This window comes from Lactuca saligna, chromosome 9, assembly GCF_052625555.1.
Source record: "Lactuca saligna cultivar CGN05327 chromosome 9, ASM5262555v1, whole genome shotgun sequence".
Lineage (NCBI taxonomy): Eukaryota > Viridiplantae > Streptophyta > Magnoliopsida > Asterales > Asteraceae > Lactuca > Lactuca saligna.
The window spans coordinates 24409531-24434773 of record NC_136425.1 but is presented as its reverse complement, the minus strand read 5'-3'; the positions used below and the strand labels follow the sequence as shown (position 1 = coordinate 24434773).

Below are 25243 nucleotides of genomic sequence, written 5' to 3'. Positions count from 1 at the left end.
AAATATTAGATGTGGAAATAGAAAAAAAAAAAAATTACACACCAAGCCACCAAGGGAACCCATAAAAATAAGAAGGAAATCAGAGAGTGTTAAAGTTGAAATTTAAAGAAGATAGAACTTCGAAAGACGAGACCAGATCAAGTTTAGGAAAACATGTTATTTTAGAGTAGTTGTTATTTTATAATTTTGACAAAACTTCAAAAATGGTCCCTGTGGTTTCCAGAAATATCAAGTTTAGTCCCTAAGTTCAAAAAACCTCACAGATGGTCCATGTGGTTTCAAAACTTTTAACAAATGGTCCCTCCGGCTCACTCCGTTAGCATTTCACCGTTAACTCATTTTTTAATAAAATATTGCAGGGGTAATTTCGTCATTTCAGTTGTAACCTCCTCTCTTTAAAAGAAATTGCATGTCCGATTTTTGGGCAAATCCTTTAGCTTCATCAGTCGATCATCTCTCCTCCTTTCCACTGTTGCTCGACCGTTGCACCCTTCACGACATCCAATCGCTTCTGATTCAAAGATGGTGACTTGCAGATGTGGGAATGAAGCAACGAAGATCACTTCATGGACGGATCGTAACCATGGAAGGCAATTTTGGAACTGTAAAAGATGTGGTTTCATTCGATGGTCTGATCCCCCTATGTGTGCTAGGGCATTGGTGGTGATTCCAGGTTTGATAAGATCAAAGAATCGATTGGAGGAGAGGGTCGCCATTGTAACTGCACAATTGTGGAACTACCAGCTGATGTTGTTTTGTTCATGGGTGTTTTTTTTTGGTATTATTTTAATCTCTAAATATCTTCTGAAGGTTTGGATGGTAATGGAGTTTTGGTTTTTGGTTTGTAACCATTGCAGGGTTTTTTTTTTTATTTTAATCGGATAGGGGTTTTTTTGCTTTCAGTTTATGTAGGTGGTTTTGGAATTGGTGGTGTTGTATTTGGTTTATGTATCAGATTAATGTGTAATGCAGTGGTAATGGTAATGGTAATGGAATGTAGTTTGTTATAGTTCATTGTTCAATTTCTTGAATGTTTTTGAAATGTAATTGTTAAGTGTATTGTAATTGCATCTTGAAGATGGTTTTCATTTGCAATTGAAATGTACATTGTTATTAATTGATCTGTGAAGTGAAGGGTAGTACACAAAACATATTAATTCATCACCAAAAAGTGCATACACACCATTACATTCAAAGTTATAAAGTTCTTAACACAACCATGATCCAAAAAGTGCATACACACCATTACATGCAAAGTTTTCAAGTTCTTAACACATCTTCAAACAAGTACACATTACATAAGTTTCTAAATACCTACAACACCAACATCCTAATAACCACTAAAAAGTCAATTTTCAGCCTCCTCCAACTTCACCACTGCCTCCCTGCCCTTTACATGTTCTGGAATTGTGCCCTTTGTTATGACACTTTGAACAAGTGACTGCCAAATATTTCCTGCTCAATCTACCAGCTTGGCTGTTTGGCTCATCAACACCCCTTCTTCTCTTCTTCTTAGGCCTCCCAACCTACACATGTTGATATACTATAGTTAAAATTGAATTCATTCCATGTTCACATGTATACTATATATTTTGTGTACTTTAAATACAAACCTGTGTCTTATGTTTTGGTGGAAGTAAAGTGAATGGGCAGTCACTTTTAGGCCACATTGTACGTCCATTCAATGGATCAATTTTGTTGAAATACATGGCTTTCCATGTTGATAACCTATAGCAAGGATGGACCCATTCATCAACATGTAGGGCATTTTCATCATTTTCAATTTTGTCCCATATAGCACAAACAGCATGTCTACATGGGAAACCTGTAATCTCCCAAAACCCACAACTGCAACTGTGATCATTCAAATTTACCACATATTGGTCTTGCCATGTGCTTGCCACTTGGTACTTCCCTGCCCCATTGTATTTAGCCACATACTTTGATGCATCAGCCTTAATCTTTTCAAACAGTGTAGTTGCAGTAGGGGTTAGAAGTCCTTCACACTTATCTATTTCCTTTTGCACCACACATAACCTCTTCATGAGATACTCTCTAATATACTCTAAGCAAGTGATAATAGGTTTATCCCTACCTTCATCTAGCTTTGAATTGAATACCTCACAAAGGTTATTCAACAAACAATCAGTATGTGCCCTTCCTGAATAATATATATTAACAGAAGACAATTACACATATAGTAAACACACAAAAGGGAAGATTAACAATTCTCAATAAATTTCTAGAAACTTACCACTAAAGTGAGATTTAGCCCAAGTGTTTGCTGGGATCTTAGACACCCAAGCATGAGCCTCTGCATTGATCTTCTTCAACTCATCCATTGCTCTGTTAAAATGATTGACTGTTGTTGCTCTACCACACTCCCAAAGCTGGTCACTTAAGTCTTTTCCTTTCCATTGCTTCTTCATGTTTTCCTGGATATGCCTCAAACAGAACCTGTGTTCTGCACTAGGGAATACTTTCTCCATTGCTGATATTATTCCCTAAACAAAAGTCAATGTAATCAACATTAGTTAACCAAATGTATTTAGTAAAGGTAATAAAAAAGTTAGGTGGTACACACCTTTTGTCTATCTGAAATGAAGGTAAAGTTTGAATTTGGTCCCAGATCCAGATCTTCTCCTAATAGTTCCAAGAACCAGGTCCAGCTACTTGTTGATTCTGTCTCTACCTACAGGGTATATGCCATTGTTTGAGTCCAACCCTACAGCAGTTAACACTTGCCCAGGGTAAGGGCCCTTCATGAAAGTACCATCCAGACCTAGAAAATCTCTTAATCCAGATTTGAATCCTAACTTCAATGCACCTAAACAGACATATATTCTTCTAAAAGTTCTTGTGGTAACAGACAGGGAGGTTTCTGGATACACATCAATCCTAACTGTTGTACCAGGATTAGTGTTGAGTAGCTCCAACACATAATCCCTCAAAAATCCATACTGTACTTGGTAGTCCCCACTAATGATACGCTCAGCCATTGACTTTGCCCTAGCGACCTTTTGCAATGACATTCCTACCTCCAGTTTCTTGCACAACTCTTCGTGTAAAGCTTTCACTGGAATTTTAGGGTTACTCTGTATTTGTTGAACAATTAAGTTTGCTACGTATCTGGAAGTGCAAGCTTTAACCTCCCTTGTTTGCAAACATTTATGCTCATCTTGTACCGTTTTCACCAACCAATCCTGATTTTCATTAGCCCTCGATATTTGGACTGCCCATGGACATGTACCTTTATTGGCAATTACATCTTTACCCTTGCACTTTGCCCTACTTCTGGTTGAGGGTCCACCACTATCAACTCCTGTAGAAGGCTTACTTACAACACCTTTACATTTCACCCTAATCCGGATTTTGTCATTTTTGGCTAGGTATAAAGACCTCCTTGTTGCTACAGCATGTGAGTTCATGTAGTTTTTAACATCAACCTTGGTTTTGAAGACCTGACCAATCTGAAATGGTTTAACATGAACCTCTCCATGTGATCATGTACTTGACTTACTCAACTCTTTTAGCAGTCTCTTCCTATCATCTTCATGAAATCCTGCAAATTGATAATCATCAGTGGCAATAACTTCCAACTCATTATCAAAGTCAACCACTCCAATCCCATCATCTTTTGAATGATTGTTCAAGATTCCATGTTCATCTACATCAACAACATTATGGAATTCACTCATGTCTACATCTACATCAAATTGTATGTTAGACTCATCCACATTGTATTCACTGTCATCAGAATCATCTCCACTATCCTCAGAACCATGGCCACTCTCAGAGTAGAAAGCATCTCCACTATCATCACTCACCATACCCTCTAGATAATCCACTTCTGGTTGTTTTTCAAATGAAGTTTGAACATTAAACTCAGCATCATAATCAGCATAAAGTGAGTAATCCTTTACAAATGGTTCATAGTCATCAACTGTTGTAGTATTAGCTCCATTATCAGCTTGGCAGCTTGGTTCCTGTACATGGTAAGTTCCCAATTGTTCTTCAGTTTCAACTGCACTAGTGATCACTTCTTCTTGAGTTTCAATTTCATGATTCACCACTTCCTTTTGAATGACATGACTTTCTTTACCTTGTGACCTTATAAATGGTACAATACTCTTTGAGTAATCATGGCCTTCATCAACATCTAACACTTGTGACTGCTCATAATCAGGGTTCATAGACTTGTTTAGATCAAGCTTTCTACTACATGAGCCTGCTTCTCTCCTACAAGGTTTCTTTCTATTCATTTCAGGTGACACACTATCAGGCTCTAACTCTTCAATAACAACTTTAGAAGGAGACTTGTAATAACTACCTACCCTTGTCTGATCAGTTTCAATATACACCCTAATAAGTCTGTGTTTAGGGACATATGATACCATTTTAAGTACATCTTGATCATTACCTAAAGGCATTAAGCCATAGTCCAAAGGGTATTCAGGGATACAGAAATGGTAGTAAAGGGTTTGCTCAGTTTTGTACCCTAGTTCTCGAACCATGTCGTCAAGATCATGAACTGAAAATAAATCAGTGTCAACATAATCTACATATGCTACAACACCATCAACGTATTTCCTTCCAGGTGCTTTGGTGAAGACACCACTGTAGTGTATCTTCAACGTGAAATAGTTCTCATAACCTTCTGTAAACACAAAAAAAAGAAAGAGTAAAATCAATGATTTCCTTACGTCAACACAATAGACCAAGAAAAAACAAGTTTTGTTGTAGTATTGTACCGTATGTTTTTCCTAAGTCCTCCACGGTTACAAATTTTTCTCGAAAACACCATATTGATAGCACCATTGCAATTTCTGCAGCTTAAAACCCTAAATCCCAATTTCTGTTCTTTCTTCTTCGATGGGAATGAACCCGATGACTAAACCTGTAACTGGTTATCTTCTTGGGAGAGGGACGGGTAGTGATGTGCAAGCAAGTAATCATTTCATATTAAAGAGAGGAGGTTACAACTGAAATGACGAAATTACCCCTGCAATATTTTATTAAAAAATGAGTTAACGGTGAAATGCTAACGGAGTGAGTCGGAGGGACCATTTGTTAAAAGTTTTGAAACCACAGGGACCATCTGTGAGGTTTTTTGAACTTAGGGACTAAACTTGATATTTCTGGAAACCACAGGGACCATTTTTGAAGTTTTGTCTATAATTTTTGTTATGAATACGTTTTATAATGTTTGGTTTCATTTTTTGAACCATTTAACTTTTATAACACACACACACATAGACACACACACACACACACACACACACACACATATATATATATATATATATATCACAGTCTCCGACATCCAGTGAGTCGAGTGATAATGATGCATTTCAAAAAAAATATTAACTACTACACCTTAAGGACGACCAATGATGTATTGTTGATCCGATTACGTTAGAAATGATTCAACGTGCCAAGGATCGAATTATAATACTAAAAATCACATTACCGCCTTTGTGGCCGATGAGCATAGAGAACTAGCATTGTACAATATGCTAATGCTCCTCATTATAATGTCTGAAGATATACAATAATTTTTCTTAACACAATGGACATCATCAAAGAAACACGTAGGACTTGAGCAACGTTAGAAGAACGAGCGCAAATGTCTAATACTGTGTTCCGTCTAACTGAGACCTATATGGAATTGTTCAAAAATCATGTAGACACTAATTGTTTTCATCGTATGAAAGTTCCCAGTTATCTTGGAAATTCACTCTAATTTTAAATGTTGTAATGCCATTTTAAACTTAAATATGTAAAAAAAAAATTGGCATGTTTTTCTTAAAGGGCGGCGGTACTTTTAATTCACATTAGGTAAACGAACCTTAAAAAAGCTATTATATACTTAAATTGGTTTATACAAATGTGGAAATTATAAGAGATATATATTTTTTTCGCGGTAGATAAAATCTCCACAAAGTATAGTATCTTCTGTAAGACGATTCCATTCTGCCCGAAGCCTATCAATATTTGCATTCGCATCTCGAATCCACTTCCCAACCTCCTTGAGTTTTTTCCGAGTTTCAACCACCAAATTTTCTTTTTCATTTACTTTTTTCTGCTAGATCGTCTGAACATTTATTGAGTATCCGTCTCTTTTCAGAATCCCTTTTGGATTTTTTGGCGTCCGTAATCACTAGGAAAAAAGAAATCCGGGTGTTCAAGAAATGGGTTAATATCCAACAAACATAGCAATCTTCTCTTTACAATGCCAAACACCAAACACATATGAACTCATTCTCTTTTGGATTTTTTGGCGTCCATAATCACTAGGAAAATATCATCATACATTTTATCTGAGAGTGGAAAATCTGGGTCTTCAAGAAATGGGTTAATATCCAATAAACATAGCAATCTTCTCTTTACAATGCCAAACACCCAACACATATGAACTCATTCTCAGGTAATTAGTTTGATAATGTACTTCATTTACAACCGGTTATGTAGTGGATGGTAGATGAACAATAATAGTATGAGATAATTTTCCGGAATGTGTGACCGAAATCCTAGTCCGTATATATGCAGTGGGGGTTTGTGCAATGTTATTGAACCACTATAAATAAGAGTTAAATTGACTTTAATTATAGATTTCAAAAATGGCAACAAATCAGCCACTTCCATGGACTTCAGAAAAACAAATTGTGCTCATTCGGTCTTGGATTATCATTGAGGATGATATTGTTGTTACCGGTCTCCCATATTTGATGTATGGATCACTTTGGGACCATTTGAAAAATATGTTTCACTGTGAGTTATCTCATAGAGAGTATCGGATAAAAAAAAGTGAAGTCTAAGTTTAAGTATATAAGAACAAATGTGAAGATCTTTAACAAAAGTTATCACAAGATCTAAAACGAATTATTGAATGAAGATAAAGAGGTAATTTTGCAAACTGTTAGGGAGCAATACATAATCATAAATGACGGGGTCGATGTTATATACAAAGACAGTTTATTTTAAAATATGTCCCGAAAATCTAAATTTGTTTTTTTTGTTATTTGTAATATGTAATAAATAATAGGCAAATAATTATTTTCTTTTCTTCGTTTCAAATCGAAATCAAAATCCAAACCTCATTAATTAGTTAATACAAAAATAATTGTGTTTTTTCATTCCAAATCAATATCCGAGTATAATTAATTATGATTAAAAATAAATTATTCGATTACATAGGAATTAAAACATTTCTCATTCAAAAGGAGGGGGAGAGGAAGCCTATTTTCGTATGGTATGTAACTCGATACACATCAGACCTCCAATACAACTAAACCATATGGTAAAAGTCTGTGAAAGTTAAATAACGTCATACCGTAAGAGCATGACCGCACACTATATCACGACTATGCCATTTCTATACGTCCAACAGTTTAGATCTACAATGCAACTTTTTCTAAAAACACTTGAAAAATATCAGACAACATCTCAGACAACATCTTTCTTGTCTGCCACCGAACAGACTTATGCATCCTCATTTAAAGCACCATCTCTGCCTATGAGGTGAGTACATCTATAAACCGCCTTGAAAAATAAACATTATGATTTTGATCATTTTACAACTAAATAATATTTTATTATTTTTATAGTATCTTACCTCCCATGTCACTGCTTTTGAATAAAAATCCGTTGAATATATGATTCCTTCAATGACGATTGTTATCTGTATATTACATTCATGAACCGGTAACATCTAGATGAATTCTGGAATATCAATGTTTAGTAAATTATAACGGATGTTAGGGACAGGCCACTCACATGCAATTGGGGGTAACTGACCGAATGTTTCTTCAAAATCAGACATAGTATATGACTTGCATGTACGCTAAAACAAAGGTTCAAATGTTCTGTTTTTCGACCAATTATTGAGAGCACAGTCGATGTCAGTCAATGTCACACTCTTACAACAATACTCATGTAACGACTGGTTCCTGGTATGTATTTAAATTTATAATTTATTCTAATTTATAGAACAACTCGACGAGTTGGGAGCCCCAAACTCGTCGATTAGAGATCAAAAAGGGTCGCGCATTTTAAGTGACCTATTGGAAGAGTTGGGAGACCTTAACTCGAAGAGTAGGCTGGCATATGTGAAACCCTAATTTATAAGGTTTGCCCCCTATTTAAACACCTTAACCCCAAGGTGTTGGCCCCATTTCCAGCCTCCACTGTCCAAAACCCTAATCTCAAAACCCTAATTCTATAGTGTTTGTGAGCCATTTCAAGTGTTTTAGTGTGTGTTTTGAAGCCATTGGAAGAAGGAGAAGTTTAAGGACACAATAAGGAGTTTATAGATCTAGAATCCTTGCCTCATCCACGATATTTTGTTGGTATAAAGCTTGAACCTTGATTTGTGGTTATTTAGATATCCATTTTTGAAGTTCCTTGCTTTGTTTGGTCCAAATGATATGATTCTTGGGATTTGGACATCCCAAGTGGAGAACACTTCAGATCTAGGGCCCTAAGGTGTTTTAATGGCATAAATGTGCCAATTTTATGACCATGGAAGTCCCATGCGACCTTTAGACTATCATTTTGTCCTTTTGGAGCTTCTAATGGCCATGCATGTAGAGAAAGCTGAGACTTTACGTGATCATGGTCTATCTTGTAGTTTTGGTGGTGTTTGGCTTAAGACTTTGGCCTTTTGGGTTAGGGTTTGAGCTTAATCCCTTTAGGAAAGGTATTAATGGGTAAAGTTGGAAACTTTACCCTTCTAGAGGCATTTCCAACGTAGATCTAGAGTATGGGGTGTAGATACGAAGAATAAGTGCTTAATGCATTGAGAAGGGTTAACAGACTAAAGAAATCGACGAGTCCATAGGGGAACTAGACGAGTTGGGTCGATGTGTCCCGATTCTGTTAAAAAGGAAGAACTCAGCTAGTTGGAGGAAAACTCGATGAGTTGGATCACGAGTTCACGGTTTTATGATTCATGGGAACTTGGCGAGTTGAAGGGAAAACTCGACGAGTTGAGTCAACTCGGAGTGTTGACTTTGACTTCGACCTAGACTTGACTTTGACCATAGTTGACCCTAAAGGGGTTATAAGTATGAAATGGTATCTAAAGGGTTGTTTGGTTCAGGGAGTGAATAGAACTGATTCCAGGCAGATACGTTTCAGCCGTCATCCGACATTTGAGGTGAGTTTCCTCCTTGATTGAACGGGTCGAAGGCACCAATGTCGGCCCGTGTATATTATGTGTGCTGATTAGTAGCTAAGTGTGGGCAGGGCCCGTATCTTAGCATTACTTGAGTATGGATATGGAATGGCTTGATAGATTTGGTTATACTTGTTGTTTGTGTGATACTTGTATGTATTTCTTAGTTAGTTGAGTGTGGGCGGGGCCCGAATCTCACTATTAGCTGAGTGTGGGCGGGGCCCGTAACTCTTAGTTAGCCGAGTGTGGCGGAGCCCATATCTCCTAGGTAGCTGAGAGTGGGCGGGGCCCGTTATCCGAGTGTGGGCGAGGCCCATATCTCCTTGAGTGTGGGCGGGGCCCGTAACTCCTAGTTGCACGTTATGTGTATGGTATGTGGTAGTTTGGGGGAGATTTACTAAGCTTCGTGCTTACGGTTTTCAGTTTTTGTTTCAAGTATTTCCGGTAGCAAAGGGAAGAGATTGGGATGACTACATTATACACACCATGATGTTTAGCCTGGGTACTTTACTCTGATATATTTGACATATATTTTTTATATGGATACTTTGATTGTGATGTTTTGAATACTTTGACTTATGTTTTTTACGGATGTCTTGATAACTATGGTTTTATTTAATAATTAAAAATGAAATTTTTGGTTCTGAATTTTGGGATGTTTTAACTTATTATACGAATTAGGGAATACCTGACCTAGGGAAGCAGTTTATCACATCTTCCATATTGGTTATGAACGATACTTCTTTAGCGTACCCAAGAGCTTCCTTCAACCTCATTAGGAACCATGTACAAGAGTTGACAATATTTTTCACAAAAAAAAAACATTATAGGCTGGTTGTTTCCGTCCATAACAACCACTATGAATATTGTTTGTAGGTAGTCCCCTCTTAGAGGGACATTACCTATAAAAATGACAGACAACAAGCAACATGTGAATCTATAAAGTTGTATCTGTTTTGGAAAAATAAAACAATTAGTTGTAACAACATTAAAAATTTTAAATAAACAATTAAAATTTGCAACAAAATTATTTGTCATACATATAATAGCCACAAAACAAAGTTGAAAACGACCATAATATCAATTTTTATGTTGGTGGAACTATAAGGGTTTGTCATTCCAAAGTTGTGTAGGTAAACAGATAAGTTGATAAAGTTTTCTTCTTCATCGCTGTATGAGAAAATCATATTTAAAAAGTTATAAAACAAGATGATTACGAATTTTGATTGTAAGTAAAAAAAAAATGAAATACACATGTTATATAGTGAATAAAAATCTAGTAATTTTTTCCTGAATGTTTGTCCAGAATGTATGTTTGGGGTAAGATATACAGTCCGGACTTTCTGTCTTATATGTATGGTTTTGATTAGGGTGGTTTGGAATTGACTATTTCAATCCGGAATGTACAACCACAGGTTTCGAAATGGAATCAATATCTACCATGTCAATCCGAAATGAATAGTAAATTCTCCGGAATGCATATTTCAAAAAAGATAGTAATTATTCCACATATTAAAAAAAATTGATTATTTTTAAATTAAGTTAGTCATTTATAATTGTTAGTTTAATCAATTTCTCTTTATTTTAATACATCATGGTTAATTTTAGTTTTGTACAATTTTGGCTTTATAAAAGAAAGGTTATTTTGTGTATGAGGTATCAACTGGTGTGCTATCTATACAATTTGGACTTTTGATAAGTAGAAGACGAATGTGGTTTTCATGGGATGCCACGTAGATGGTTGTGTCCTTATTGCTCAGAACAATTCTGCAGACTAGATGATCACGACATAATCCATACGCAGTCGTCTATCTTTTTATCTTGTTAAGAAAAATAAATATCTTATCTCAATTTAGAATTAACTTTCGAGTGAATGACAAGTTCGTCATTTTGCTTTCTTTTTCTTTTTCTTTTTCTTTTTCTTTTTTCTTTTTATTTGGTTCTGGTTGCTTTTATTTATTATTTATTATTATTATTATTATTTTTTAAATATTCCAATTGTTTTATTTGTCTTGCAATTAGTTTCTAGAACGTTAAATTTGAAAAAAATAACTAGATTATTTTTATTATTTAGAAATATGAAATGTATCCATTTTTCTTAATTATAAACTAAAAATAACTTTTCCAATGCAATCACTTATTTTGTAATATCTAGTGGCGAAAATTTATATACACTAACAAAAGATAAAATATATAGTTCTCAATATACAAGTTCAAAAAATTCCGGTCTACGAAATTTTTTGATGTTTGAGAAGAGATTTTCTTAAAGAAAGTCCGAGAGGTCATTGGTGACAAGTATCAAGTATGTTTTCATTTTTCATTTCGCGATATACCGATGAACGTTTTGAACTTGGGGTGATGGCCGAAGAACATTGACATATTAAGTAATTTTTCTTCTTAAATTCCATTTTTTACCACAAGTTGTTCCTTAGTCCCAGAATTGATTCCCAGAGCAAAAATCGATTCGTTTTTCTTAGAGGGTGTTTCTTTTATCTTTTAAAGTGAATTTTCATATTTATCTTTTCCTAAAAATTAAAAAGAAGATAAAAGATGTTTGATAAAATGAAAATGACTTTTATAATAAACTTTTTAAATAGAAGGAAATTGAATCTTTTGAAAAGTCACCTAGATGTGACTTTTGTAACTTTGCAACCACTTACAACTTAAATAACTTTTATATCCTAACTAAATGTCTTTTTTAGTCATTTACATGTAAAAATTAAACCAAATATTTTTTAAAAACAATTTTTGATTTTTTCCTCTAAAAAACTAATCCAAACATATTTTAAAAAACAACTTTTGTAAAAAATCCTTTTACAAAAATGACTTTTACCTCTCAAAAGGTAAGCCAAATAACCTCTTAGATTATGAAATAGTTCATCACATTGAGAAACCTTTATACGACTTTTTAAAAAAAAAATATTGTTTATAACTCACCATGCTTGTAAGAAAAATAATATAGATTATCATAAACCAAGTTGACATAGAACAGAAAAAGAACAATTTTATACTCCGAAACCCAGTTAATACCCGCTATTCTCCTATGTGTTTAAGATATACTAATATTTCAGCATCAATAACATTACTAAACTGTTTAGTAATGCAACAAACATGTAAATTAATGCTCAATCATAAGAACAATATCTAATCCATCCATGTCAATATCAAAATTGGGTGATTTTCATTCAGAGAAATGATTTCTCACTCCACTGCAATGGTTTTTTTTTTTTTTTTTTTTTTTTTTTTTTTTTTTTTTTTTTATAATTATTTATTCCTTAATCATCTAATTATCGTAGATCTCCGTCAATTATATTAAGGAAAAATAAAATAATAACAACATACTTCAAATGTACCTTGTTAATGACATTGTATATCCACACTAAATCATCTTTAATTATACATTTCATACATTTGTATCTTATTATTGCTACAATTGCATTGATGATGATGATGATGATAATAATAATAATAATAATAATAATAATAATAATAATAATAATAATAATAATAACAACAACTAGTGGAAAGACCCGGGCTTCACCCCGGGATGTTTTTGTGTTTTTTTATGAAAAAATGTAAAAGTTTTGACTGTAAGAACCAAAAGTGTTAAAATGATTATGGAATTAAAGGGGTTGAAATTAGCAAGTTTTTAGAAAAGGGATTAAATTTGTCAATTCCTTAAAGTTCTGTGGTAAAACTTTGAATATTAAAAGTTTCCTAAAAATATAAAATTTGTGATTGAAATGACCAAAAATATCAAAATGGTTAAAAAGTGAGAGACAAAGTTGACAAAAAATATGCAAGTTTATTTTTCATAAGGGAACAAAATTTTAATATATATATATATATATATATATATATATATATATATATATGTATATATATATATATATATATATATATATATATATATATGTATAATAATAATAATAATAATAATAATAATAATAATAATAATAATAATAATAATTAAACAATGGGTATTAAATTATAAAAAAATAAAAAATGCCAATATCATTCTATGGGTGTTATATATGTAAACCAAAAGAAGCTTAAAATAATCTAGATGCATAACAAACTTTATATTAGATGTCATATTGATGGTGATAATTGGTTTGTATAATTTGCGCTATGTTTAGGATGAATGAGACAACTTTCTAAGTTTTAATTTGGGTTGTGACTTGTGAGGTTTTGAAGGGTATCACTCGACCGAATGGGAATAGACATGTAAAGTAACGTAGTTGGCATTAGGGATTTCAAAGGGTCCAATCGGAACGGATGTAGCATCTTAATATTCTTATTTTGTTTGTTGTGAATTGTGATCATCGTATATTTGAAATTGCATGACCATGCAACATGGTGCGTTGCTTCACTAGTGGTTTTTAAACCCAGAATCCTTATAGAATGGATTGGAAAAAAAGGCGATGGCAACCAGAACACAAACATAAGAAAATAAAGAATTTTTTAAACCTCATGATAGAATGATTTATAAATCCTTCAAACTGTCTTATATTAAAATTCTTAGATTTAGAATTCCCTTTCCTTGAACCAAACAACGATTTAAATGATTTTAGTTTCAAATTCGCTAATTTACTTTATAAATTATGTTAATAAACAAACAAATAATTTAGTTGTTAATTAACTCGACATCATTTTATATCTATTTGGGTATATCTAGGTACTTACATATATGTAAGGACAAATTGCACACGAATATAACCAATATTTTAGTGATTTTTTATTTTTGGACATGCTAATAATACTTTAGTACAAAGAAACAGAACTTTATTTTTGTTTTTAAAAATCCAGTTATCAAATTAAAATTAAAAATGATATTATTAATATTTATCTTTTAACAGAGTTTTTTTTTTTTTTTTTTTTTTTTTTTTTTTTAAAAGGTTGCAACTCCATTATAATAAAATACAATCTGATTTAACTTGTTTTTATTGAAATTTGTCAACAATGTCTAATGTAGTAATAATTTGTGTGACAGGAAATTTGATTCTTCATTTGTCAAACTATGCGCACATATAAAGTCCATTAATTAATTCTGTTATCATGATTTATTTTTAAAATTTTAAAATTCTAGAAGTTTAAATCTTAAACCCCTCTTTTTCACCCTTTCACGCATTATTCCACACAAAGTATGAAAGTTAATGAATATGAAACACAAATAGAGGTAAATTATTTAGAACTTAAATTTAAAATTCACATTATTATTATTATTATTATTATTATTATTATTATTATTATTATTATTTTGATATTGCTTTTTGTTTTAGAATTTCAAAATTTAGAAACAATCAAACAAATGAACTCTAAATAATCGTGGTTAATTATATATTTTAGAGTAAATTACACGAATGGTCCCTATGGTTTAGGGTAATTTGCACGTTTGGTTCCTAACTTATTTTTTTAAGACAAAATTGCAAAAATGGTCCCTGTGTTTGTCAAAATTATGTGGTTTTGGTCCAAAAAAGTTTGATGGTGTATCAGTGGTCCAATTTTGGATAATCTGTGCGATTTTGGTCCTTATAGTTAGCATTTTCGTGTGACTTTGGTCTATACCCAACCTAAAATGACTAATATGCCCTTAAAATTATTATTTTTCTATTTGTTTTAATTGAATTCTAATTCCTTTAATTAAAAAAAAACAAAAAATATATATCAACCCACGAATCTCTCTCTCACACACAGAACTAAACATTTTAGATCAAACATTCACCCAAAAAAATCATCTGTGTTCTTCAATGTTCTTCAAGGTGTTCATCAGAAAAACAAAAAAAATTATCAACGATTTCCATTTTATGATAAACAAAAAACTCCTCGTTATCTTCAACAGTTAATCATCAGCAAACTTTTTAGATCACACAGCTCATATCTCAAATCGATGTACCCCTCTTTCTCTCACAATCACAGGTACTCTCCTTCCAGTTCTAGCTTCAATCGATAACAACCACAACCCTCCCTTCCTAATATTTTGTTCTGATTTGATTCTCACCCTACCTTCTTCGATTCAGATCACACGATCTTGGTGATGGTGTGTCTGGTGGTGTTGAATGGAATTCTGTGGTAAATCAAGAAGAGATTAAGGTTAGTCAACATGAGAGAAGAAGGTGAGGAGGGTTGATTTGTAGGGGTGGTGACAGGATGGTTGTCGGATCTCCATTGTTTCTCACCATTATTGAACCTCCATCATTGCCCACCATGGAGCTTTCAAACGACGGTATACGCAGAGCAGGAGCTTTAAAATGATGGTGGAGGCAGATCAGGAGCTTTAAAGCGACATAGAAGTTCAATCAAACAAAACAGAGCATCGAAAAACTAACTTAGAAGATGGATGAGATGGAGCCCCCTGTGGAGGAAGAGAAGCACGATCTGACGCAAGCCCTAATTTAAAAAAAAAAAAAAAAACGGGTTCAGGGGGACTTGGAAGAATCTTCGATGGTTGATGATGTTAACGGAGAAGCTCCGAAGGTAGCTTTAAAGAGAGGAATTTTGGAGAAGCTCCACCATTATCAGACATTGGATGCCATGTTTCAATTAATGGTCATAAGATGTAGGAGAACGAGAACCTGTGGACAACAGTGTAGGGGTTGATGAAGCAAGGAACGAACAAGTGGGGGATACATGGGGTAAGTCGGTTGGTGATCGTATAGAACAAACAGTAACGACCTAAAATGCAGGTCCTAGCTCCAACGATAGCTTTGATGCATGGATGTGGATTTTGGGTGAGTGTGTGTTCTTGAGACTATATGTTTGTGGAGTAATGGACTCCGATCTAGTATCTGAAACCGCTTGCTTATAGTAAACTGCAAATGGGAGAAGGCCACTGAAACCCTAGAAGTATCGGGGTTTAATGGAACCAGGTGATGAAGGATGTTGGTTCCAGATAATGTTGTTAGTTCTGGATATCAGTGATGAGGATGAAACCGGGTGATGAAGGGCTTCTTTAAGATAAGAGTGGGGAACGGGTTATTGTTTTTATTATTTTTGTTTTAAGTTAAAAAGATATAAATTAAACTAGTTTATGTATTTTAACAATTAAAGAAAATGAAAAATATAAATTATAAGGGCATAACCGTCATTTTAAGTGTATAGGGACCAAAACCAATAGAAAAATCTAATTTTGGACCAGTGATGCACCAACATTTCGTTTTGGACCAAAATCACATAAATTTACCAACCACAAGGACCATTTTTGCAATTAACTCTTTTTTTAACTCGGAAGGTCCATATTGTTTGTTTTTGTTACACGCTTGGTCTCTGTCTTACCTAAAAAGACTATTTTGCCCCTGATTTTTTAATTTATTTAAATAAACACACTCTCAACCTGACTCCCCTCACCTTATCCTACCTATCCTATCATTTTTCCATATTCAAATAATAGTTTTTTTTAGGTAAGACAGGGACCAAGCGCGTAACAAAAACAAATAGAAGGGACCAAACGCGTAACAAAAACAAACAGTACGGACCTTTCAAGTTAAAAAAGTAAATTAGGGATTAAACGTGCAAATTACCCCAAACCATAGGGACCATTCGTGTAATTTACTCTATATTTTATATCATTTTCCTAGATAAATGATGTAATATCATTAAATCTTTTGGTATGGATAACATGAAAGTTTTATGGTGATGAGTTGGAGGAGGAAAACCATCTGAAAACAATTAGGCTGTAGGTAGTGGTTACCACCAATCCATCGAAAAAGTGGTGCCACCTCTGCGTCACGTCAGCTTCACCACCAATCCACTAGACATTAGAAATGATTATCACTCCACAATATTCATTTTTCTTATTTTTTAAGGGTATAATGAGATACAAAAGAATATTTTCAGGGACCATATGTGTAACATCAATTAAAGAGAAAATTGGTGAAAGCGACCTTTACTGCTCCTCCTTATTTCTTATTGGCTGTCTTGATGTGTCTTTGCACTCACGCCACATCCAAGCCACAACCCTTGGGGTGGTGTTCACTAGTCTTTTGCATGCCACATAAGCCTTCCATGCGTGGTTTTCTATCCCACTCTGGATAACCTTATAAAGGCCTCATGGTGATGACCTGGTGCCATGACCAGGACTTCTCTTGCTGTTGACCACAACTTACCGCAATCTATTACATCTCTCTTCTTCTCTCTTCTCTCACTTTTCCTTTTTTATAGATCTTCTTCCCACCGAATCACCCTTGGGAGTATACGACTTTGATGTGGAAGGGCAGATGGTGGTAAGGTGGAGGGAAACTAGGAGCCCTCTCGTGTATAAAGTAAAGTCTTGTCATTATTTAAATTTTAAACTTTCAATACCTTGTTAATTGTTATGTACTACAAAAAATAAAAAATAAAATTGTGGGGTATAATGGTTAAAAATCGCAATCACAAAGGGGTCAACGGTCATTTATGCAACAGTTATTCACCTCTCTCTCTCCTCCTTTCTAAACCACAGCTCCATTTAACTTGAATCAAAGCGAACAAAAAAATTAGGCCAAGAACCAAATTGCATCTCTTGGAAATCATCTTCATACCCACGATCAATTTCTACGCCGTGATGTCTGAACTCAAATGAAGCTCGGTGAATATTAATTAATCCTCTAATGGCGTCTCGCATGACAACATTCACTCGCCTCTTCTCCTCTAATGGCGTCGTATCAACGAATCGCGTAACCACGTTTTTGGGTTTGGGTTCGGGGTACAGCTCGTACTCTTCGGCAGTGGCTTCCCTTGAATCAGAGGCGGATTCTCGGTTGTTCGGTTTGAAAGATTACGAAAATTACAGAAAAACGCTCCATGGTGGAATCACTCATAAAGCACTGTTGGTGGACGCCGTTGGCACCCTCGTTATCCCTTCTCAGCCCATGGCTCAGGTCAGTCTCCGTGTGTATCATCCGAAATTCAAATTCGTAGGATCGATGTGTCGATTTAATTGATAATTTGCTCGATTCTCGTTATTTTTTTTGGGAAACCGTTAATTTGTTCTTCATTTTACGAGGATCCACTGAATTTGGTTGTAATTGTAGATTTATAGGCAGATTGGGGAGAAATACGGAGTGGAATTTAGTGAAGATGAGATTCTGAAGAGATACAGGAGAGCATATGAGCAACCATGGGGCAGATCTCGACTCAGGTAACCTTTTAGCATTTATTGATTTCTGTACATTTACTAAATTTGCATTTTGATGCGAAAAGTTTATTTAATAGTTAAAACCGTCAATGGAAAAATTATTTACCGATCAAATGAGCCCAAAGCTATGAGATAAGATATTCTTGATTCTCGTAAACCATCAAGAATTAATGGCGATGGCTCTTGATTTAATGAAGCAACAAGATTCAACCGAGTAAAATATAGAATGAAATCAGTGTAAAGAAATTAAACAACCCAATTTGTGTTAAGCATTTAATGCTCAAGATGGAAGTGATAGACTTACTTTGCTTCACAAACACACAGATACGTAGATGATGGAAGACCTTTCTGGCAACATATAGTTAGTTCATCAACAGGCTGTTCTAACTCTCAATACTTCGAGGAGCTTTATAATTATTACACCACTGAAAAGGTACATTTCATTTTATCATATACACATACACTGCAATTATACATCTAACAATGATTTGTTTCTCATCAAAAGGCATGGCATCTCTGTGATCCAAATGCTGAGAAGGTGTTCAAAGCTCTGAAAAAAGCCGGTGTAAAATTGGCAATTGTTTCAAACTTTGACACACGTTTAAGACCTCTTCTACGTGCCCTAAAATGTGATCACTGGTTCGATGCCTTGGCTGTTTCAGCTGAAGTAAGTGATATATTTAATTAACTTCTGTTGGTGGTGGGCCCCATTGACATCAGTCGGTACAATCAGTCTGTGTCCAAGTCCCAATGCAAGGCAAAACACAGTACAATCTGTTCTGTCTGTTCCAGTCCAGTCCTCCATAACAAACGGGGTCTTAATGAATTGAGATATTAATAATGGTTTTTGTTCTATAGGTTGCAGCAGAGAAACCAAATCCTATGATATTTCTAAAAGCATGTGAGTTATTAGGGGTAGAACCGGAAGATGCTGTCCACGTAGGCGATGACCGTAGAAACGATATATGGGGTGCCCGAGATGCGGGCTGTGATGCTTGGCTTTGGGGAAGCGATGTCCATTCCTTTAAGGAGGTATGTAACAAAATGTCAATTTTATCCTTGTACTTGTATATAAAATCAAACGTTATAATACTTATGTATGGAATGGTTTATTTGCTAATCTAGATTGCTGAAAGGATAGGTGTTGAAGTCTAAATGAAACCGAAGCTTTTTGGTTTTGAAGAAATAACGTGGCTGTTGTAAAATAGGGTTTTTGGTATCGAAATATAATGATGTATCATATTGTTCTATGGGTATGGTATAATTAGTCTATTGTGTTATACCATATTTTTAAGTCTGTAAGAACATGATGCAACTGTTGTATTCGATCCTTTTATTTTAATATATATTTTCTGTAGTTTTTGATATGAGCATGAGGGAAGTACTACTTGGCATTGTGTATGAAACTAATGAGATTTATAATAAATACTATTTTCTATAATTTGGTAAAGCAAATGAAACATTGACTAAATTACATAAATCGTCCATGTAGGTTGGGGTAAATTGCACTACTTGGCGTGACCCTTTTGACCTGTGTTAATTTGGTCTTGGAGCTGACTTGCATTAGATCACAATTTGATCCCCTTTGGTATTATAAATTCCAATCACACCAAAATGATGACACTAAATTAAGTTGACAACAATCATGGTGTGCCATGGTTGGTGTCAATGTCAATAGACACACCATATTGTACAACATGTGCAAGTGTAGTAGCGTCTTGGCTCAAAGAACGTGGCAAATTATTCCTTGCAAAGTCATTTATTTCTACACCAAAATTTCACATGTACATAATTGTTTCCGAAGAAAAATACCGAATTGTTCAATGAAATGTATTGTACAACACACAAGTATACTTACATGGCAACACATTGTACACTATAGAAACTAAAGAAGCTACTTCTACATGGTACTCCTGCCTGCCTTGGGTAAGTAGGTAATATGATTTAGAGAAATAGACAAGACGTATATCTGTACAAAGATTCTTAATTTTTCCTTTCTATTGATCATCTTCCTTGAAAATCGTGAGTATAAAATCATGAAAACGTTTAGCATATTGTCGGGGATCAACAGCTGATATTGAGGTAGGGTCGTAATGCATGGACTTGTAAGCATGCTCGAGTTTCTTGGTAATGTCGTAGTCTTGAAGTATGTCTATGATTCCGAAAAACATTACAACATCATAACACTCCCCTGTTGGTTCCCCTATCAGTTCTGTTTCTATCGTCCTCTCCATCTTTTCAATTCGTGCTTGCATGCCAATTCCCAATTGGTGTCTGCAATCATATATACACAAAAGCAAACTCAATGTGCAACCTAAATCTATTACTTTAAATTAACGTCATTTAAACAAAACCAATTGTTTTACCCAGATGGGTCTGAAAGAAGTTTGTCCATATCAGCCACAGAATACGAGTCCTCTACTGCGCCATCACCTGCAAATTAAACATGTTGAAAGATGTATGATAATTAAACAAACATGATATGGAGCTCCTAACCCGAATTCTATTCAAGTGAAAAGGAGAAGAGTGATTAATTACCAACAGGTGTTAAGTGCGATGGTTCTCTGAAGTGAAGACCAACCAAGAGACTATAATCCATTATTCTCTCCTGCTCCAGGAAATCACTGTCCTTCTCTATTTGCCTTTACATACATTTAGTCATGATATCCATGAACAAATTCTAAAAACTTTTTAAAATTTTAACAATGGCGCATTAATTTTGTTTTGTATTTTGTACCTTCTGAATTCTTCATTCCATGTTTTTGGTAATCGGAAAAAGTACTTGAGATCAAGATCTTTAAGTATAGTGGTTGCCTCTATTTCTGACTCTGGCTTATCCGTAAGTCGACCAAGGGAAGACCCTTTTAAGTCGAAGCGTCTATGAATGGTGTGATTCGTGCAGAAAAGATTTCCCATAATAATGAAACGTACCTACGTTATTTAAATTATTATTAATAATATATTTTAACACCTAATATATAGCATCCCAAGATAGAAGTCTTTGACTCATTGGTGTTGGATCATACCTTCCTTTGAGCAGCACCAGTTAACCTCACGCAATGCAGTCCAAAGAATTTTGTCAATAAAGTGTTTTCGTATTGTCGGAAATGATTGAAGTAAGCAGAAAGCATCCTTAGAATCACCTAATTAATGATCCACATTTGTTAATTAATCCAAAAATGGAAGTGAAAGTTGGTCAACATTGTTCATGTTATTGGAACTACGAATCTCACTTTGACTTCAGCTTTTTTGATGGTCTTGATCATGTACCGATCATCATAACTCAGGTAGAAGAAGCTTCCACTCTTCCCTGGTGAGGAGAGCTCTCGAAGGGAATCATTCCCACACATAGATAGCATATATTCAGCTGCATCTACCTTAAACAACATCCTTAATGTCCTATACGAGTACATAACATCGAAATGATATGTTTATGTCTGGATATATATATATATATATACAAAAGGAAAAACTAAGTAAAAAGAAGTAAACTTATTTATTGTGTTACCTGAAGACCAATGGGCAGTAATCCTTCCATTTGAATTCACAAGATTGGTGTGGAGGGGTGTATTTGGATCCCTCTGGTGGGAATCTCGTCCATACTTTCTCCTTTGGATTGAAAGCCGATGGCTTTAAATCTAATGAGGGAGTGGGACCCGGTCTTCCTACGGAATGCCTACATGCAACATCATTTCATCAGATTAATCCAAACCATGAAAGGCTGATCATGAAAAGAGGAAATAATAAAGCACAAGACTTCAAAATATAACCTGATTCCTAGTTGCAAATTGAGCATGAGTTCATAGTTCTTATGTCCTTTGGATATGATATCTCCTTGTTTCTTTACGACTTTGGGGATTTGTATTGGACTTGCTTCTACTGACGAATTACTAGGTGATGGTGATGAAAATGACGTATCATCTCTTGCCTTTAAATTTGCTTCTTCAACAGTACTACTCACATCGAAGCTGCTTCCGTCAATGGACATTCGTCTGGACCTAGGTGCAGTGTCACTAGTACTAGCAGTGCTACTGCTGCCCTTTGTCGATCTCCAAACTGCTAGTTTCTTGTGAGATGGCAAGATCGGGACCTTATCAAGAGGACATATTTCACATTCCTTAAGATCAACTTCATAAACTTGTTCTTGAGACCAGTCTTTATGTTCATCTTTAGAATTATCATCAGATGGATGATAATCACCGTTTTGGTCTGCGGCATCCTTACTCCAATTACCTTCATAAAAACTCCCATCAGCCCACTTGAATCTCCCATGCCCACTCGGTATACCATCATCCCATAACCCCTCAAACGTATTCCCGTTACTCCAAACCAGTTTTCCCATTCCAGACATCATTCCATTCTTCCATTCTCCATCGTAGCAATTCCCATCTTTCCATTGATACTTACCATTTCCTTCTTGTAACCCTCCACACCATTCCCCATCATATATATCCCCATTAGTGTATTCCTTCACCCCATGTCCATGTTTCAAGTTCATAACCCATGACCCTTTATAAGTATCTCCATTTGGCCCTGTATAGATCCCTTCTCCATCCATATACCCGCTTTTAAATTCGCCTTGATAGTTGGCTCCTGAAGGCCAACTGAAGGTGCCTTTTCCCATGGTTTTTCCACGATACCAGTCTCCCACATACATGCATCCATCGGTCCACCAGTATTTGCCAAAACCATGAGGAAAGTTATCCAACCAGTGACCTGTGTAGTAATCTCCGTTTGGGAGATAACGTTCAGCATGAAACACCTCTCCTGATGCATGAATCTCATCTTCTTCATCCATGTTTGCAACGGGGGATGAACTGAAGATATTGCTAGCTTGTCGTCTTGCAGCGTGTGTTTTCCTCACGGTTGCCTCCCATGCCTTCATGTCGCGCAGATGTAAATGTAAGGATGATCATGAATTTATAAATTTAATTTGTTCCTAGACTTTTTATCGGTTTCAATGTTTATGCATAAAAAAATTAAACATCCCTTCTTGGATTTGAATGTTTCTTTACACAATAATTATCAACGTACTGATCATGACAATGTAGTTGTTTGCACCTGGTTTCTGCCATTGTAATTAACGACATGCAACCTCGGAAATGGCTTCTCCAGTTCTCTCTCTATCTTGATTCGTCCCTTTTTTCGTGTTCTTGATCCTTCTTCTCTTTGTTCCCTCTCTCCGCTCAGATCAATCCCTCCTATGTAAATCAGAGGTCATCAAACCTCAGGGGAAATTCCTGTTTTTTTGTTGAATTTTCGTGTTTAATTTTGTGATCGGAGATTAATGTCTTGCTGTTAGATTAAGGAAAGATCTAAAATAATAAAATAATAAAATGGGGAGTTAATGGTCATATTGGTCTGAAACAACAAAATTTGCATGAGTCAATTAATTTGCACAATGAATTTAAGATACTCACGGTACATGTGGAGGGATGTGCACAAACTGTTGCACTTTTAAATGCATGGACATACCTTCAGAAATACTATCACACCCTTTTATAAATATCACTACACTAACCACACCAAGATTATAAGATTATACTCCGTGGACATCAGCAACAACAAATTAAAAAAAAAAAAAAATTAATACTTAATTATTGAGCAACGATAATAAAAAGTTTAATTATATATATATAATATTGAAAAACATATTTCTACTATAAATGAATAATTTACAAATAGATTCAAACTGAAGAAATATAATCACATCACATAATGAATACAATATACAAACAAAAATAATGAAATAAAAATAAAGTTGTTCAATTATTAAAAATAGTATAAACACCACATAATGAATAATGAAGCTTACATAAAAACATGGAATAAATTAATTATTGGCACGTCTTGAACTCCAATTAGTAAACATAGTATTAGAAAGAAGATCTCGATGGTCAGTCTATCCTTGCAACGTCTCCACGGTAGAAATAATGTTGTAATGTTCGTCTCCAAATTGGGTGTGATTTGTAGGGATTTGTTGATCAAGGGGGTCTTCCGTCATGGTTGTACGTATGAAGTTATGCATCAAACAACATGCAATGATTATGCGTGGCGTAGATTCTATTGGATGGTCTGCATTATCACGTAAAATCACCCATCTAGATTTAATTAATCCAAAACATCGTTCTATTAGAGTTTCTTGCTGATGAATGTCTCGTGTTATATAACTCTTTAGTATTTATAGGAGGTCGAGACCAATCGATAAGATGGTAACGTTGCCCGTGATAAGGTGTCAAAAACCTTTACCATTTGTATAACCCGCATCACAAAGGTAGTATGCTCCTAAAATAGATTCTACATATTTAGTTAGATTGTATTGATAATATTATGTAGCTTTATGTGTTATGTATATCATACCATGCGGTATTTTAAGACCATGTGGTCTACTAATAGCATCTCGCAATACTGGACTATCTGCTGCGGAACCCTCCCATCCCGCTAGTACATGTATGAACTGAAGATCTCTCGAACACACTCCAAGTACATTAGTACAAATCTCACCCTTGCATGTTCGATAAGCTTTTCTCTTTGCTGCAGGGACATTAACTTTGATATATGTTCTATCTAATGCCCCTAGGCAACCCTGTATCTAAAACAAAATATTTAATTAATATTGGAATTAAATAAATTTATAATAACTAATTACTAACCTTAAACCACCTCCACCTCTCATCGGTTTCGTCATCGAGTATTGGCACAAGTTTCTTGTAGAACTCTTTATGTAATCGACATACCGCATCTAAGACTACCTTGAAATATCGACTTATAGTTTCACCCGACCTTTTGAATCTTTCAACTATACTCCTATTTTTTTTCGTTATGTGCAATTACATGTAAGAACATAGCAACTTGCTCGTCAACTAACATGTTTTTGCTATTTTTCAACCCCCTCTTTGTTCAAGCATGTCGCATAGTCTCGTAAATGCATTTCTATTCATTCTTATGTTAAC

General features: G+C 34.8%; 4 protein-coding genes and 1 long non-coding RNA gene across 5 annotated transcripts; 1 reads left to right on the top strand and 4 right to left on the bottom strand.

Moving 5' to 3' along the window:
- Positions 1-1157: 1157 nt before the first annotated feature.
- LOC145018010 (uncharacterized) lies at positions 1158-1753 on the bottom strand. Its single transcript, XR_013666770.1, has 2 exons — positions 1614-1753; positions 1158-1526 (listed from the first exon to the last, which is right to left on the bottom strand). It is a non-coding gene; the product is annotated as an uncharacterized LOC145018010 (long non-coding RNA).
- A 59-nt stretch (positions 1754-1812) lies between these two features.
- LOC145016100 (uncharacterized) lies at positions 1813-3428 on the bottom strand. Its single transcript, XM_078974517.1, has 4 exons — positions 2697-3428; positions 2255-2504; positions 1902-2161; positions 1813-1854 (listed from the first exon to the last, which is right to left on the bottom strand). The coding sequence occupies exons 1-4, from the start codon at positions 3426-3428 to the stop codon at positions 1813-1815; spliced, it is 1284 nt and encodes a 427-aa protein (XP_078830643.1).
- Positions 3188-4858, bottom strand: LOC145017639 (uncharacterized). Its single transcript, XM_078975629.1, has 2 exons — positions 4752-4858; positions 3188-4657 (listed from the first exon to the last, which is right to left on the bottom strand). The coding sequence occupies exons 1-2, from the start codon at positions 4816-4818 to the stop codon at positions 3504-3506; spliced, it is 1221 nt and encodes a 406-aa protein (XP_078831755.1). The 5' UTR covers positions 4819-4858; the 3' UTR covers positions 3188-3503.
- Positions 4859-17620: 12762 nt separating this feature from the next.
- On the top strand, positions 17621-19657 carry LOC145014742 (Haloacid dehalogenase-like hydrolase (HAD) superfamily protein). Its single transcript, XM_078973172.1, has 6 exons — positions 17621-18033; positions 18187-18293; positions 18615-18723; positions 18796-18957; positions 19149-19322; positions 19416-19657. The coding sequence occupies exons 1-6, from the start codon at positions 17764-17766 to the stop codon at positions 19443-19445; spliced, it is 852 nt and encodes a 283-aa protein (XP_078829298.1). The 5' UTR covers positions 17621-17763; the 3' UTR covers positions 19446-19657.
- A 385-nt stretch (positions 19658-20042) lies between these two features.
- LOC145014741 (phosphatidylinositol 4-phosphate 5-kinase 6-like) lies at positions 20043-23557 on the bottom strand. The gene is made up of 8 exons (XM_078973171.1): positions 22061-23557; positions 21799-21966; positions 21524-21689; positions 21317-21433; positions 21028-21221; positions 20829-20932; positions 20657-20723; positions 20043-20564 (listed from the first exon to the last, which is right to left on the bottom strand). The coding sequence occupies exons 1-8, from the start codon at positions 23173-23175 to the stop codon at positions 20288-20290; spliced, it is 2208 nt and encodes a 735-aa protein (XP_078829297.1). The 5' UTR covers positions 23176-23557; the 3' UTR covers positions 20043-20287.
- Positions 23558-25243: the final 1686 nt, after the last annotated feature.